Raw genomic sequence first — 13,242 nt, forward strand, 5'->3', positions numbered from 1 at the left:
ATGGCTGGAGAACCTTTCTTTCTCACCATTCAGTTAAAGACCGAAATGTTGGTGGTCGGTTCATTTTAATTCAAAACAATTATTTCTGTATGAGGTTCGGTTCAAAATTTTTTTGCTATGGTTCGATTCAGTTCGGTTCGAAACCAGAGAACTGAGGTTCGCCCAGCTCTAGAAAGTTGTATACCTAAACTGTATTATAAAGGTAACGGAAATAGCACAAACATAAGATAAACTACGCTGCATTTTGTCAATTAGCATAACTACTCTATCATTTCCAACCTTCAATAATATAACATTGCAGAAAAAACGTAACTTTTTTTAAATGGTGTCTGTTATACAAACGCATTTTATTGAAAACATAGGAAGGATTAATTTAATAGAGAATTAGACAGATGCAAACTTACGTGTGTGGTTTTTGAGGTTATTTGTCTCTATTTTATATCAGGTGTATACACTATGCACTTATTTTACAATTTTATAAATACACATGATTTTTTTTAATACATAGGCGATAGGCCTATGTAATTTTTTAAAATAAATGTGTGATTTATTTTAATAACATGTGGTGAAGTTTAGTGTGGGACTGGGATTCGAGATTCGATGACAAACACTGAGGATTCGAACAAGGATTCGGATTCGACCAAAATGTGGATTCGTCCCATCCCTAATATATATATATAAACAGCAATTAAAAGTTGATTTAATTGATGAAGCAGCATACACTGTATTATGTAAATGACCATACACCTAAAACGATTCACTCACACATTTTGGTACACTAAAGCGCACCTTACGGCCATGATGGTCCAACAGTAACTGCTTCTTCACTGAACTTCACAGGGCTACTCACCTCTGCAGACAGCCAAATAACCACTTTAGCTGCTAGCTAGTAGCTCAGGAATTTTAATGCTTTAATTACCGCCCCGTTTTAGTACATCAGGCAACACTGGCCTTTTCAACAAAGAGCTACCCCTAGAAATGTTTCCAGAGAAAGCTGATGTGATAATCTTGTGTGCAAATACATATAACTGCTTGAAATCAGGCAATTCAAAACATACTAATGTTATGTCATCAGTTTTTTTTTTTTTTGTGAATGTTGGAGACAAAGGTTTAGACCATGGTTTGGATCAAGTGCTGTTTTTTTTTTATGTTTTTTATATGTATTTTTAAATAAAATATCTTAGTAAATTTTAAAGAAAGGTGTAATTCTACTCTAATAACAACAAAAGTGGTGTTCATTAATGTCTCTTGTGATTCATGGGAACAAAAAAATTTATACTAATTAAGATCTTATATTTAAATTATCTGAAAAAGTTTTAAATTATACCCAGCTAAATTCTCCTGTAAAATTAATTTAGTTAGTAAATTGTAGTCTAAAGTTAAAAAAAAAATAGGAAATGAAATTTATTATTTTTAAAAATTCCTAATTTGTGAGAAATCCCTGACTATACTGTAAATCCCCTTCTGTGGGAAACTTGAAATTCTATGGAGAATGCTCCACCTGTAGTGAGGATATACCCTTTTTGTGGTTGAGTCCCAGTCAGTTCTGCAGATTTGCTGGACTTCAGTTCTTTGATGTTACAACTTTTCTCGTTCAACATGAGTGGCAGAAAGCAGGATGTTGTATGGCTTTCATTTGAACATGCTTAGTACCAAAAACACTAATGTAATAAAACAACTGGGTTCAAACAAAAAAAAACTGTTTTAAACCAAAACAACCACGGTGTTTGGTTTTTTTTTTTTTACATTTTTTTTTTTTTTTTAGCATTTTTTTTTTCAACCCTAGTCAGCAGCACCCTTAGGGTTATTCAAAAATATATATATCTCTTAACACTAAAGATTAAAAAACTAGTACACACTCTGTACACATCCAATATAATGGCTTTTTGTAGGAAGTGAAATTCTTAAAGTACAAGATACAGCTAATATATGTAATACAGTTAACATGTCTCATGCTAAGTGTTTCATGGATTCTTGTAAATTTCCCCATCCACAGGGGGCGAATGGTGTAGAAGTCGGAGATTCCACCCAACAGCCCAATGCAGCTGACGAAGATGAGGATGATGAATTTTGCGGTGGTTTACGTTAAAAAAAATGTACATTTTTGTCAAAATTTAAGTGCAATGGTGTAATTTTTTTTTATTTATCATAGTTAGTTTTTATTAACTGAGAAATAATCACGCATTGCTTGTACGTATAGTCAGGTATTCACATTAACCTGACCTTTTTTTCTTAGGTTATTGATAGCTCTGTGAAAATGTATATACATAAACATGGTTTTTAGCAGTCTAGAATTTCATAATTTATTTTTGTTAATCTTTTTGTAACTATGAATTATTTAACTGTAGTGATGTAAGTAAGTAGACACACAATGATGTTTAGGTACATCAGTGCAGCCAGTGTTCAATTGGCTGAAGGGTTTCAAGTACACATATTTACTTGCATAAGCCGTGCTGTTCTTTGAGATCCTAAGCAAGTTTCATCTTTTATTTGCAGTGTGCATTTTAAATGGCATTTATTCTCTCTTTCAAATGCACAATATCTGCTATTAGCGCTGTCCTTGTTTAAATGTGCTCTGTTGCCAGATATACCCAAAGAACACCAAAGTTTTAGACACAACTTTATAATATGACTTTCTTTTATAAAATATACTTATTTTATTATATTTTGTGAAGAAAGATATAGAATTCAAATTTTGGAGATACATTTGTTGTATATTGTCAAGAGCATCATCTGATAGAATTCAATTATTCTAAGGAGAATTCAATCATTCTAAGGAAATTTAATTTAAAGACACCATCTTAAATGCTAAATTAAAGAAGTTAATATCTAGGTACATTGTACCTATACGTAATATTTATTTACAATACGTACAAAAACAACTTTTGGTTACAAGAAGTTTGGCAAAATAAAAATATAGTATAAACCTATAAACACAACATTGCGAAAATATCAATAAACAAAATACATTTATAAAACACATTCAGTCTGAACACGCACCAAGTTTATCTATTTATTGTCTGAACTAGATTCTGATCCATCAGATTCATTTGCCGGGACGTCAACGTCATCTTAGTCGCCGCTGTCGTCACGTGTTATTCAAATTATTGTCTTTTTGTTTTCGCCAGTCACAAAAAAGTTTTTCACTTACTGAAAATTCTCTTTCCGCGGCCCGATTTCCGTGCTCTTCTGCAAATGTGATTACGCGCAACTTGAAAGCGGCAGTATACGAATTGTATTTACCCATATTTTCACAAAAAAACTTTCTCAAACTCTGCAATTACCGGTACTTTCCACTCCAATGCAAACGAGATAAAACAATGGCATCACAGCATCTTATCTTCCACACACATTCCTTCCTCCCACATGGCCAATTAGGACATGCCGCTCAAGGTTGGACCAATGATAAGCGCCACACGCCACGTGAAAGCAGGCTGTTCCATTGTGTTTACGGCTGTTCCATTCGCGCCTCGCGCCTCAGTCGCCGTCAATAAATTAGGTTGCGTCGATTATGGGGAGAATCTTAAATACCAAATTCATTACCTCAAACAATAGGTGCGACGATTAAGCAATGGCGACGATTATTTGAGTAAATACGGTACTAATAGGTGATAATTATTGGGTTTTTTTTATTTCTTTCAGAATGTATACAACTGTAATAGTATTGTCAATAGTCACTATTTAATAGTCTTGCCAAAAAAAATCATACGAATAGTAAAGCTTTTAAATTAAAAATACTAAAAATTATTTTAAGTGACGATGATATACAAAATAAGAATTTTAATATTAACATGCAGGTAGTATCAATCTAGTATTTTTTCTGCAATTTAATTTTGAGACACAGTACCTATAGCAAAATTGTATTGCAGGGTGGACCTATTGGCTTCCACGAAGCACTTCACCTTTGTTTACTTGCAGACCTCAAGCTGTGACGTGACAACTCTGGAAAACAACTAGTGAATGTGGAATTTCCATTCTAACTGTGCATGGAAAGGGTCACCAAAACAGTGTCATATTGACTGATACATGATCAACTTTTACAATGTGATAACTGGTAATAAGCTTGTCAAACTACTGGTAACAATGCAAATAAATCAGCAAGTATATGTGTGTTTAAAAATGTACCAATGTCGTAATGTAAAAATAGTTACTGATAACGTTATAACAGTTGCAACATAAAAAGAAAGGTAAACGTTTTTTCAATCTATTTTGTACATACATTTCGGTACTAACTCCATGCTAAATAATTTACATTAATTGAATTGAATATATTTAAATATTACAATTTTTTGTAATCTTAGTTGAGTTTTAATTAAATATGCTGATTAATTTCATGATTTTTTTTGTTGCATTTTGGTGCTTCATGGTGTTTACTTGCAATTTGGTGTTGTATGTTATATTGGCATGCTTTTTGGTGTTATTTCGGCTTTATCACAATTCAGAATTCGCTGTATAATCTTGTCCCTATGAATTACACTGCAGTTATTCATACTTTTCCATTGAATGCATGAATGGATAACAGCTATTTTTACACATCTCTCTGTGACTTTAAGCCAATAATAACTACTTTTCACTAGCAAAAAAGTAAGACAATCTCTGCACCTTGCTAAAAAAGAAGAAAATTTTCTCACTGAGAAAAAGTGGTCATAAAAAATTGAGTGTGGGTAGAGTACACTGAGAATGTTGATTTTCTTCTCGTCATTTTTATTTTTCACGAAATATCGTTGTAAATAAGTGCAGGCATTTTGCAGGTAAATATGGTCACTTGGCAGTCAATATTATTTGTGTTTTTAGGCTTGGCGGAACGGCACTATAGCATAAGAGCCTACTATCGTGTTTGAGAGCTAAGTGGAATGATGGCCTACTTCCAGAATTAAAGGTGTCCAGCATCAGGGAAATCCTGGAGATGTTAGGGAATTTAGAATCCCTTATAAAATCATAAAATATTCAGGGAAACATGTGATAGGTCGGAGGGAATTCAAATTAATGGGTTAGTCAAATGCTTAGTGTGTATCGCTAACCCATTAATCGTGTTGTGCATTTCATGTTTGTTTATTGCAATTATTGATGTGTCTGTTCTTTTATTTTTTCCCCGTGGTTTTTGATTTGGTTACAGTTCTTAAAAAAACTGCTCTCTGTTCTCGGTTTTAAGTTAACCTCCACACAGTTTCCAGTCTCACCGAAGATACATTATGCCCTGATAGATGGTGTGTTTATTTATTTAATATGACTTATGGGTGTCCCACTTTACCATAATCCGACCACAAACAGTTGCTTCTTGTCTCACTAGGTGGCTATGGCAGCACAGTGCAACAAAATCTGTTAATACATATTTACAATTGTTAGAAATTTGTGTGCATGTTAGCTCGCAATGTATGCCACACTACAAAAGAGTTTTACAGAAAGTCAAAGCCTCCTGTATTTCCACCGAAAATGGTTTGGTTGTTGAGCTTTCCGTGGTACTGGGATTAGAGTTCTCGATGCCAGTTATATTGGTGAGAACCAAGAACCGGGACAGACACACAACCAATGGCAGTGCTGGTGAGGCTGAAAACCATCAGTGGTGGTGTTTCAGAAGTGTGATGTAAGAAACAACACTGTGTGCATAGTTTCCAAGCTTCATTTTGGTGTTGTAAAAATTTTACTGTGTTAAAACTAGTGATGTATGTGTCGAATATCAATTTTCTCTAATACAAATCTCGAATTCGAAATCCAAAGAGAATCTCAAGTATTCCCCACAAAACCGGATCTTTGTCTCAAGGGTCAAGTTTCACAAACTAATTTTTCCAAAATTAATACTGATTGTTATTTTATTTATAAGTTTACATGTTAAAAGTACACATCTTACAGAATGATAATAGGATGGGTATAGAGGAAAATAATTGACCTATTAAACTTACGGGGCTATCAGTGTTGAATTTTTGAATTTACTTTATTTCCTCGAATATTTTTATTCAAATCTTTTTCCTCAAATATCTAATACTAATTATTTGATGGTATTTGAGGGTTTGATTGGCCCATTCCTGGTTAAAACACTTTACTGTGTTTTGTTACGACTTTGAAGAATCCATGATTTTGTTATTGTGAGCAAGTAGGGCAACAATCTATAACGAGTGTTTTCTGTTTTAATATTACATGTTTTGGTCAGAAAAAAAAAACACCTGGAGAAGTAAGGGAAAAGTCAGGGAATTCTGTATGTGGGTTTTTCTGAATGCCCTAAAATGTTGGTTTGTTGCTGATTTCAAGTTGTGTTTCAAATCCTTGTGATAAAACTGCAAGTAGGCTATATTTGGCAAATTTCTAGCAGGCTGCGATTTGATTTAAATCTCTCAAATAGGTTTTAAATTTGAATTGAAATAAGTCCTACCATAGAACTGCTACAGTTTGAGTTTCTTTCTGAATTTGTTTGGTTGCAAAAAATCTAATATGCAGGAATTTTAAACATTTTTGGCAAAACAATGTAAATAATGTTATTTTCAAATGCACTGTTTATTGTATCTTCACTATTGTTCATTAACCTATAACTGAAGACATTCAACATACAAATAGTTTTTTTTTTCTATATTACCAAGCAGAAAATTTTACTAAACAGGGTTTTTTACTGTATCAAATCAATAATTTATCATTCAAAATCAATTTGATTTCTAATACTTACACTTAGGTTAAAAGTCATTGTATAACATTACAAAACAATATAAATGTGAAATGTGTAAGTACATAGTTTCCATTAATTTATGGATCTGGTTTAACTACTGCTTATTTAATTAAACTCGTGTAGTCATCAGAATGTCTCCTTAATAATCTGTACTCTGGAAATTATTGGATGATTTGAAAGGAAGTGAATAGTTTGCAACTCTGCAAAAAAAAATCCCTAAGATATTTTAAAAGCAATCTGTGTTTTGGGATTTGTAATGAGTAATGTTAAAAAAAGTACCTTATGTGTGTGTGTGTGTGTGTGTATGTTTATTTATAGTCATTGCACAAACCTATGTGCAAGTATTAATGAAACTATGACTTTTATTTTAATTAATACATGTACATAGGTTTATGCATTGTTATCAAAATGGTAAAAGATTATTTATCCCAACACTTACTATTCATATTCAATATTTTTATTCAAGAATATTTTAATAATATTATTCTAGTTGGATCCAAACTTAGAAACTGTTATTCATACAGGCCTGGAAATTGGATACAGCATTACATACACAATGCAGTTAGCATGTGTATGGTATACAGTGGAGTCCTACCAATCTGAACGTAGCAAATCCAAAAATTTGACTTCGGAGAGTGAGTTAAGGCTGAAAAGTCCAAAATATGATGATCCGAACAGGTCTCTGCCCCAATTAGTTCAAATTAGCGGGACTCCACTGTAATATAGTGGAAATTATTGCAAGCCTTTTTAGGGAACACTAATTTAAGTTTTTGAACCATGACAACATGTCACTTAAGGGAAAAAAAAAATTGTTTTGTTATCTTTATAATTGTTCATACTGGGAAAAATTTGTGATTTAGTGTAGACTATTGTTGACTTAGAAAATATGGTACCTACCAGTTTAATGAAAATTTTCACTAAATTTGTAGCAGTAAAAAAAATATATAGAAGTTTTATTTATATATATATATATATATATATATATATATATATATATATATATATATATACAGTAAACTCCCGGTATACCGCGCCCCGATAGATCGCGGAATCGGGTATATCGCGGGTCAAACCATGTCCCCCAATCAGAAATTAATAATAATAATAATAACACAGTAGAACCTCGTTAATTCGTGATGGTCGGGACCGAGATAATCACGGATTACTGAATTTCACGGACTAGCGATTAAAGCCCGGAAGGTCTTGTCAAGCTTCTCAGATACCGGCGTGCAGCTGGGTTAAGGCCAAGGTCATATGACGTAACATCTACCGAGGCTTACTGCGCCATGGCAGCAGATGGATAAAAAATAGTAAACTCTCATTATTCGTGTTAATTGGGACCCGCCGATGCCCGGCTAATTAAAATCCTGTAAAAAAAAAAGTAATAAACCCGGATAATCCGTTCACGGTAAAGACCGTCTTCGAATTAGTCTCGGCTTAAAAAAATACGGCACTGCCTAGCCATTAGTTCACGGTCATTTACAACAGCCGAAGAGAGAAAGATAAGATCGTGCTGAACTTGCACACATTAATTTTGGGTAGCCCCCCCCCCCCCCTCCCTCTCAATCTTCCCACTTCGTCCAGCCGAATGCCAGCCAGACACGTCACTCGCCAGGCGCCTGCCGTGCGTTGGCGGGTGGAAACAAACAAAGGGAGACGGGAAGCAGAAGTCAAGACATCCCCCTCAAGTTTAAAGAGTGACAAATGTGACAGCTGAAAGGGGGACGACACAAAGGGTCGGTACAAACAGCGTTGCAGAGTTTGGCGGCCCATGCGAAGGCTTGCAGTGTTTGCCGGCCGCCGGCCCGCGTGACGTTAATTTTAAGCGCTGACAATTTTTACTTCTCTTTTTTTTCTGCACTTTTAAATCGTCCCGGATCATCCGATTCCCGAATTAGCGCGTCACGGATTAACGAGTTTCTACTGTAATAATAATGGAATAAATGATTGACAGCCGATTAGGATAATTTTGCGTTGTAACTCACAAACTAAGCATCGGGCAGAAAAAAGCCTAGGCGTAGAAAATGTCCGCAGTGAAATTCTAAACAAGATATCTCCGTACATTATTCCTCTATCTTGTAGTGTTTTCAAATTATGATCCAATCCAGACCAGTGTTATTTTCTGAAACATTAGTTCTTAACATTTTTTTTAACCCACAAATAAAGCATCGGACAGGGGACCCGATAAAGCCTACCGTCCAGCGACATTATCCAGCGTGACTCGGCTGGGGATTGATTTTGGATAGGTTTGGTTGACGGCAAGCGCTGGGAGGGGAGAGGCGAGCCGAGAATATGCGACCAAGACACCCGGGTAGAGCGGTAGACGGGAGGAGTGGAATATAAGCGCCAGTGATGAGAGGGGCGATTAAGCCGAAAGGGGGGAAGTCTGGTGACCTTGAGTAGTTCACTCATTTCCGTCTGCACACTTCTCGTGGTCACGTGTGTTGACAAGCGGAGACATATAAATGTTTTGTTACAACTTGAACCTACAGACGTAATATTATTCGTTGTATTATACACGTTCATCTTTTTACTTTGGTATAATGTTTTAACATTAAATAATAAAGTAAATCAGCTAGCGTAATTTTAATCTTTGCCGAGGAATTCCCAGTGGTCCAATACTTACGTGAACCATACTGTACCACTTTTGCCGTGAGGTAGTAAACAAGCCCCGGATATGTTTATGTGTAGCGGCCTCCCGACCTTTAACCAGAGGCTGGGGAATATAACACTTGCCGATCCGAGCCACACACACTCAGCAACTCGACAAAGCGTTTGATGGAATAAGTAAAGACAACGTTTAACAGACTTTTTAATACGGCGCCACTGATTGCGCTAAAATTATTTTGGCGCAATTTTTGTATCCCACATGTGACCATTTATAATTTACTGTAAGCATGGATAACAAAGTTTAACCACTTTACACGATAGACGATTCTTTATTTTATATTGTACGAATGCTAGAATAGTTTTTCACGTATCTGCTGCATACTTCTGCAAAAGACACGCTATTTGTAAGTACGTAAATCTAGAATTTTTATTTTGTCAATCAAACTCGGTACTTTGCGATTCATATTCGGTTTGAAGTATTACTATGGCCTTTCTATTTAGAAGACTTTGACCACAAAATCGTGTGTAACCGCACACACTGCACTTACTTTGTTACGGACGCTCAGACGAAGCAGATACTGTGGCTGACACCACGAGACTGGCAGCAGCTTGTGTGCCGCACGTGTGTATGGCGGCGTGTGGCGCGCTCGTAGGCCGTGCGACAAACTGTGCGCGGCATGCGGAAAAATAAAAAATAAAATTCAACATTTAATATTTATATTTACAATTTATTATTTTTATTTTTTCACCCGCGTTTAGTGAAAACTGCGGATGCAAAGTCCGCACAAAGGCGGGCCGTCTATACTGTGCGTGCTTGCCGACCTATTAGAACACAGGCGGTGTTTTATGCCTTTTGACCTTGGTCACATCGAAACATCGCGGTTATGCAACAACGCGGGTAAAAGTTATGTCCCCCGACAACCGCGTTAAATAGGGAGTGTACTGTGTGTGTATATATATATATATATATATATATATATATACACACACACACACACATACATATCATAAAAAGACTTTATTCTCATAGTACAAATTGAAACAAAGTTTTGTTTGTTTTTCGTATTTTCATAAGTTAGTTAAAATTCTAAGTAAATGTGACAAAAGTACATTGGATTACAACTACTAACAACAATATAAAAAGAAACCCTAAAAAAAATGTTTTTGTTATGCAAAACTAATGAGAGATGCTTACTATGAACAGTATTCTTTAAATATAAATGATGTTATATCAAATGATCCAACTTTTATATCTAATGTTTTTGCTTTGTATTTTGGTAATGTATACGTTTCATCTATCAATAACCCCAAAGTTCCTCTTTCTAACATCAGTTTGGTGAATGTACCTGTTCCTATAATTTCTGAAAGCTTAATTAACAGGGGGTATTAAGAACCTTAAATCATCTAAATCCACATGTCCTCATGATACTCCAAACTTCATTATTAAAGGTTGTTCTCAATTACGAGTTCCTCTTCTTCACCATGTATCTAATTTTAGCCTAAAAACCCTTGTTTTTCCTAATACTAGTTGTAAAATAGCTAAGGTAATCCCATTTCACAAAAAAAGGGTCTAAATTAAATGTGACAAACTATCGTTCATTTTCCTTACTTAATGGTTTATCATATCTTGACAAGTGTGTTTAAATGAATATATTGACTTCGTATCATAAGGGATTGATATGACAATGAATCTTAGAGTCTTTGTTGCAGTACTGTTGTGCCAAGTTTATGTTTTTAACAGAGTTGCATTTTTCGACATATTGTTCATAGTTTCCAGGCCCATTGTTACTTTGTAAACAGTTTGTCATTGTGAGAAGAATCTGTTATATAATGATAGGTGATATTGATAAAAACTTATACCGATCCAATTACTGATGCATTTATTTAACAGATCCGGTAACCGATACAAAACAGCCACTTTTTGTAAATAATCACAGTGCAATTCTCCAAAATTTCAATATTTGTAAGTTATAAGTCAGTATGTTACCTTAGTAAAATTCATTATCAAAAGGGTGTTTGGTAGATCATAAAAAAAGTATTATAATGCATAAAATTTGCCGTTCATTAATTAACAATCACAATACAGTCAAACCTCTATCTATCGAACTCGCATGTATCGATTGTCCATGTTTATCGTATACTTTCTACGGTCCCGCCAAAATTGTCATACAACTAAGGTTAAAAAAGTCCGCTTGTACCGATGTTCGAATTATCGTTTTGTCCGCATTGATCGTACAAAATATATGGTCCCGTCACTATAAATTATAATATTTATAATAGATGATCATTTAACCATACATATTTTGCAGAAATAACCATTTCTTAGACAGAAACCGTCATAAAAACAGTAACGATTGTAAGAAAAAAATCACCTTAAATCTGCAGCCGAGTAATGGAGCACGTAAACATGAAGAAAAGACAAATGAACAACTACGAAGAAATATGGATGATGTACCACAACTACAGTACAAACCCAATTGTTATCTTACGATAATTACCGTAAAAAGAACTACAGATTCTTTGTTGATACCATAATACTACAGAAGCACGATAGCTACCACATTTGCACTATAGTTACCGTAACAACCGAGATGTATATTTACCGTGACGGTAATGTACGTATTTATTTAAGACATATTAAAATTAAAGAACATTACTGAAAAAAAAAGCATGTTAAATTTTTATATGTACGGTTAGCACATTTTGCGAAGAAATAATGCGATCTGTAAGAATGCAGTACTACTACGAAAAGTGAAAAGGGTACTCGTGGATTTTTAGGTTATGGCAGTCGTTTTTTCAGTAATATCGGCCAAAAATTAACAAGCGTATCGGAAGTCGGCAGAAATGCCGATTCAACTAAATATTGGCAAAATCGGCTTCTTCAGTACACCTCTATATTTGATGACATGAGTAAACATTTCAGACTTCAGGATATTGAAAAAGACTTTAATTTCCATGTAGGTTTATTGTGTGTATGTTTTTTTTTTTTTTTTGCATGTGTAAATTGAATTAAGTAAAATGCTTCCATTTTTATTTTTTTTCAAATGATTAAACTTTAATGACAAGTAACTGATATATTTCTGACACTAATTTTGAGTTTGAAATATTTTTTTCAAAATCTAAGAGTGAAGTCCACATCTATTGAATGTCCGCATCTACTGAATTTTTTTGTTGGCCCCCTGAAAAACGATAGATAGAGGTTTGACTGTATTCAAGTATAGCCTTAAAATGCAGAAATATTTGAGTAAAATATGCGTACAAAACTATAAACAGATAAATAGAAAATATGGGTAACACCGGACTGGATGAAATTATAGTACTTTTTCATATGTATCGGTTTAAGTATCAGTTGGAAATGATTACATCAGAAATCCAGAAAATTGGAAATATCGCCAGATGCCGATACTAAAACAATTACATTGGTACATCACCAACAGTTAGTGCGTTGTGACTATGGCAGTGTTATGATGTAGCGCAGCAATTTATATATATTTTTTCAATGGAAATATTAAATGTTATGATTCGTGAAAAATTGTAAAATATTTGGTGAAGCCAGGGAATTCTGTTTGCGTGTTTTGCTGGACACCTGGATTTTGTTTGCCGGGGTAACGGAGATAGTTGAATGAAACAAAGCTTACGTGTTTTTTCCACATACCTACGTAGTCACGGCTATAAAGCGAGCTTGATTTGAAATATTTACATGGATGTCAAGTATTAGCGCTTCATAATGTGGTGTGATTGGTGGTTTTGACTACAAAGACTGTGAATAAATAACATACTTTGTTCTTTAAAAAAAATTGTGCCTAATGAATAGTTTTATGAGTTGTTAACATAGACTGGTTGCATTCCTACATAATCTCTGTGTTAAGTAGCTTGTGTGAAATATTAATCTGTAAAAAAATTTCTGTATTCTAAAAGTTTGTATTATGCTGTAAAAAGTATATTACATTCCACTGTTAAAAATATTTGTGTCTGTA

At 34.3% G+C, this 13,242-nt stretch overlaps 2 protein-coding genes across 7 annotated transcripts in view; both read left to right on the plus strand.

The window, feature by feature from the left end:
• LOC134540821 (gamma-soluble NSF attachment protein-like) overlaps positions 1-13,228 on the plus strand; it is a 57,178-nt gene extending 43,950 nt beyond the window's left edge. Inside the window, exons 9-10 of one of the 2 annotated variants that reach the window (XM_063383779.1) lie at positions 1,997-2,096; positions 3,919-13,228. In XM_063383779.1, the coding sequence (XP_063239849.1) occupies positions 1,997-2,089 (93 nt within the window). In that variant the 3' untranslated portion in view covers positions 2,090-2,096; positions 3,919-13,228. Of the gene's footprint in view, positions 1-1,996 lie in introns of both variants that reach the window. The other variant, XM_063383778.1, reaches the window with a different exon arrangement.
• Positions 1-13,242, plus strand: part of LOC134540819 (uncharacterized) — a 40,973-nt gene that overhangs the window by 1,396 nt on the left and 26,335 nt on the right. For 2 of the 5 annotated variants that reach the window (XM_063383769.1, XM_063383774.1), the window contains exon 1: positions 3,968-4,054. The exons of 1 other annotated variant lie outside the window; for it this stretch is intronic. In XM_063383769.1, the coding sequence (XP_063239839.1) occupies positions 4,027-4,054 (28 nt within the window). In that variant the 5' untranslated portion in view covers positions 3,968-4,026. Of the gene's footprint in view, positions 1-3,967; positions 4,055-11,851; positions 11,881-12,150; positions 12,223-13,242 lie in introns of those variants that run through there. 2 more of the 5 variants (XM_063383772.1, XM_063383771.1) reach the window with 2 other exon arrangements.

The sequence above is a fragment of the Bacillus rossius genome, chromosome 17 (assembly GCF_032445375.1).
Source record: "Bacillus rossius redtenbacheri isolate Brsri chromosome 17, Brsri_v3, whole genome shotgun sequence".
NCBI classification, from domain to species: Eukaryota; Metazoa; Arthropoda; class Insecta; order Phasmatodea; family Bacillidae; genus Bacillus; species Bacillus rossius.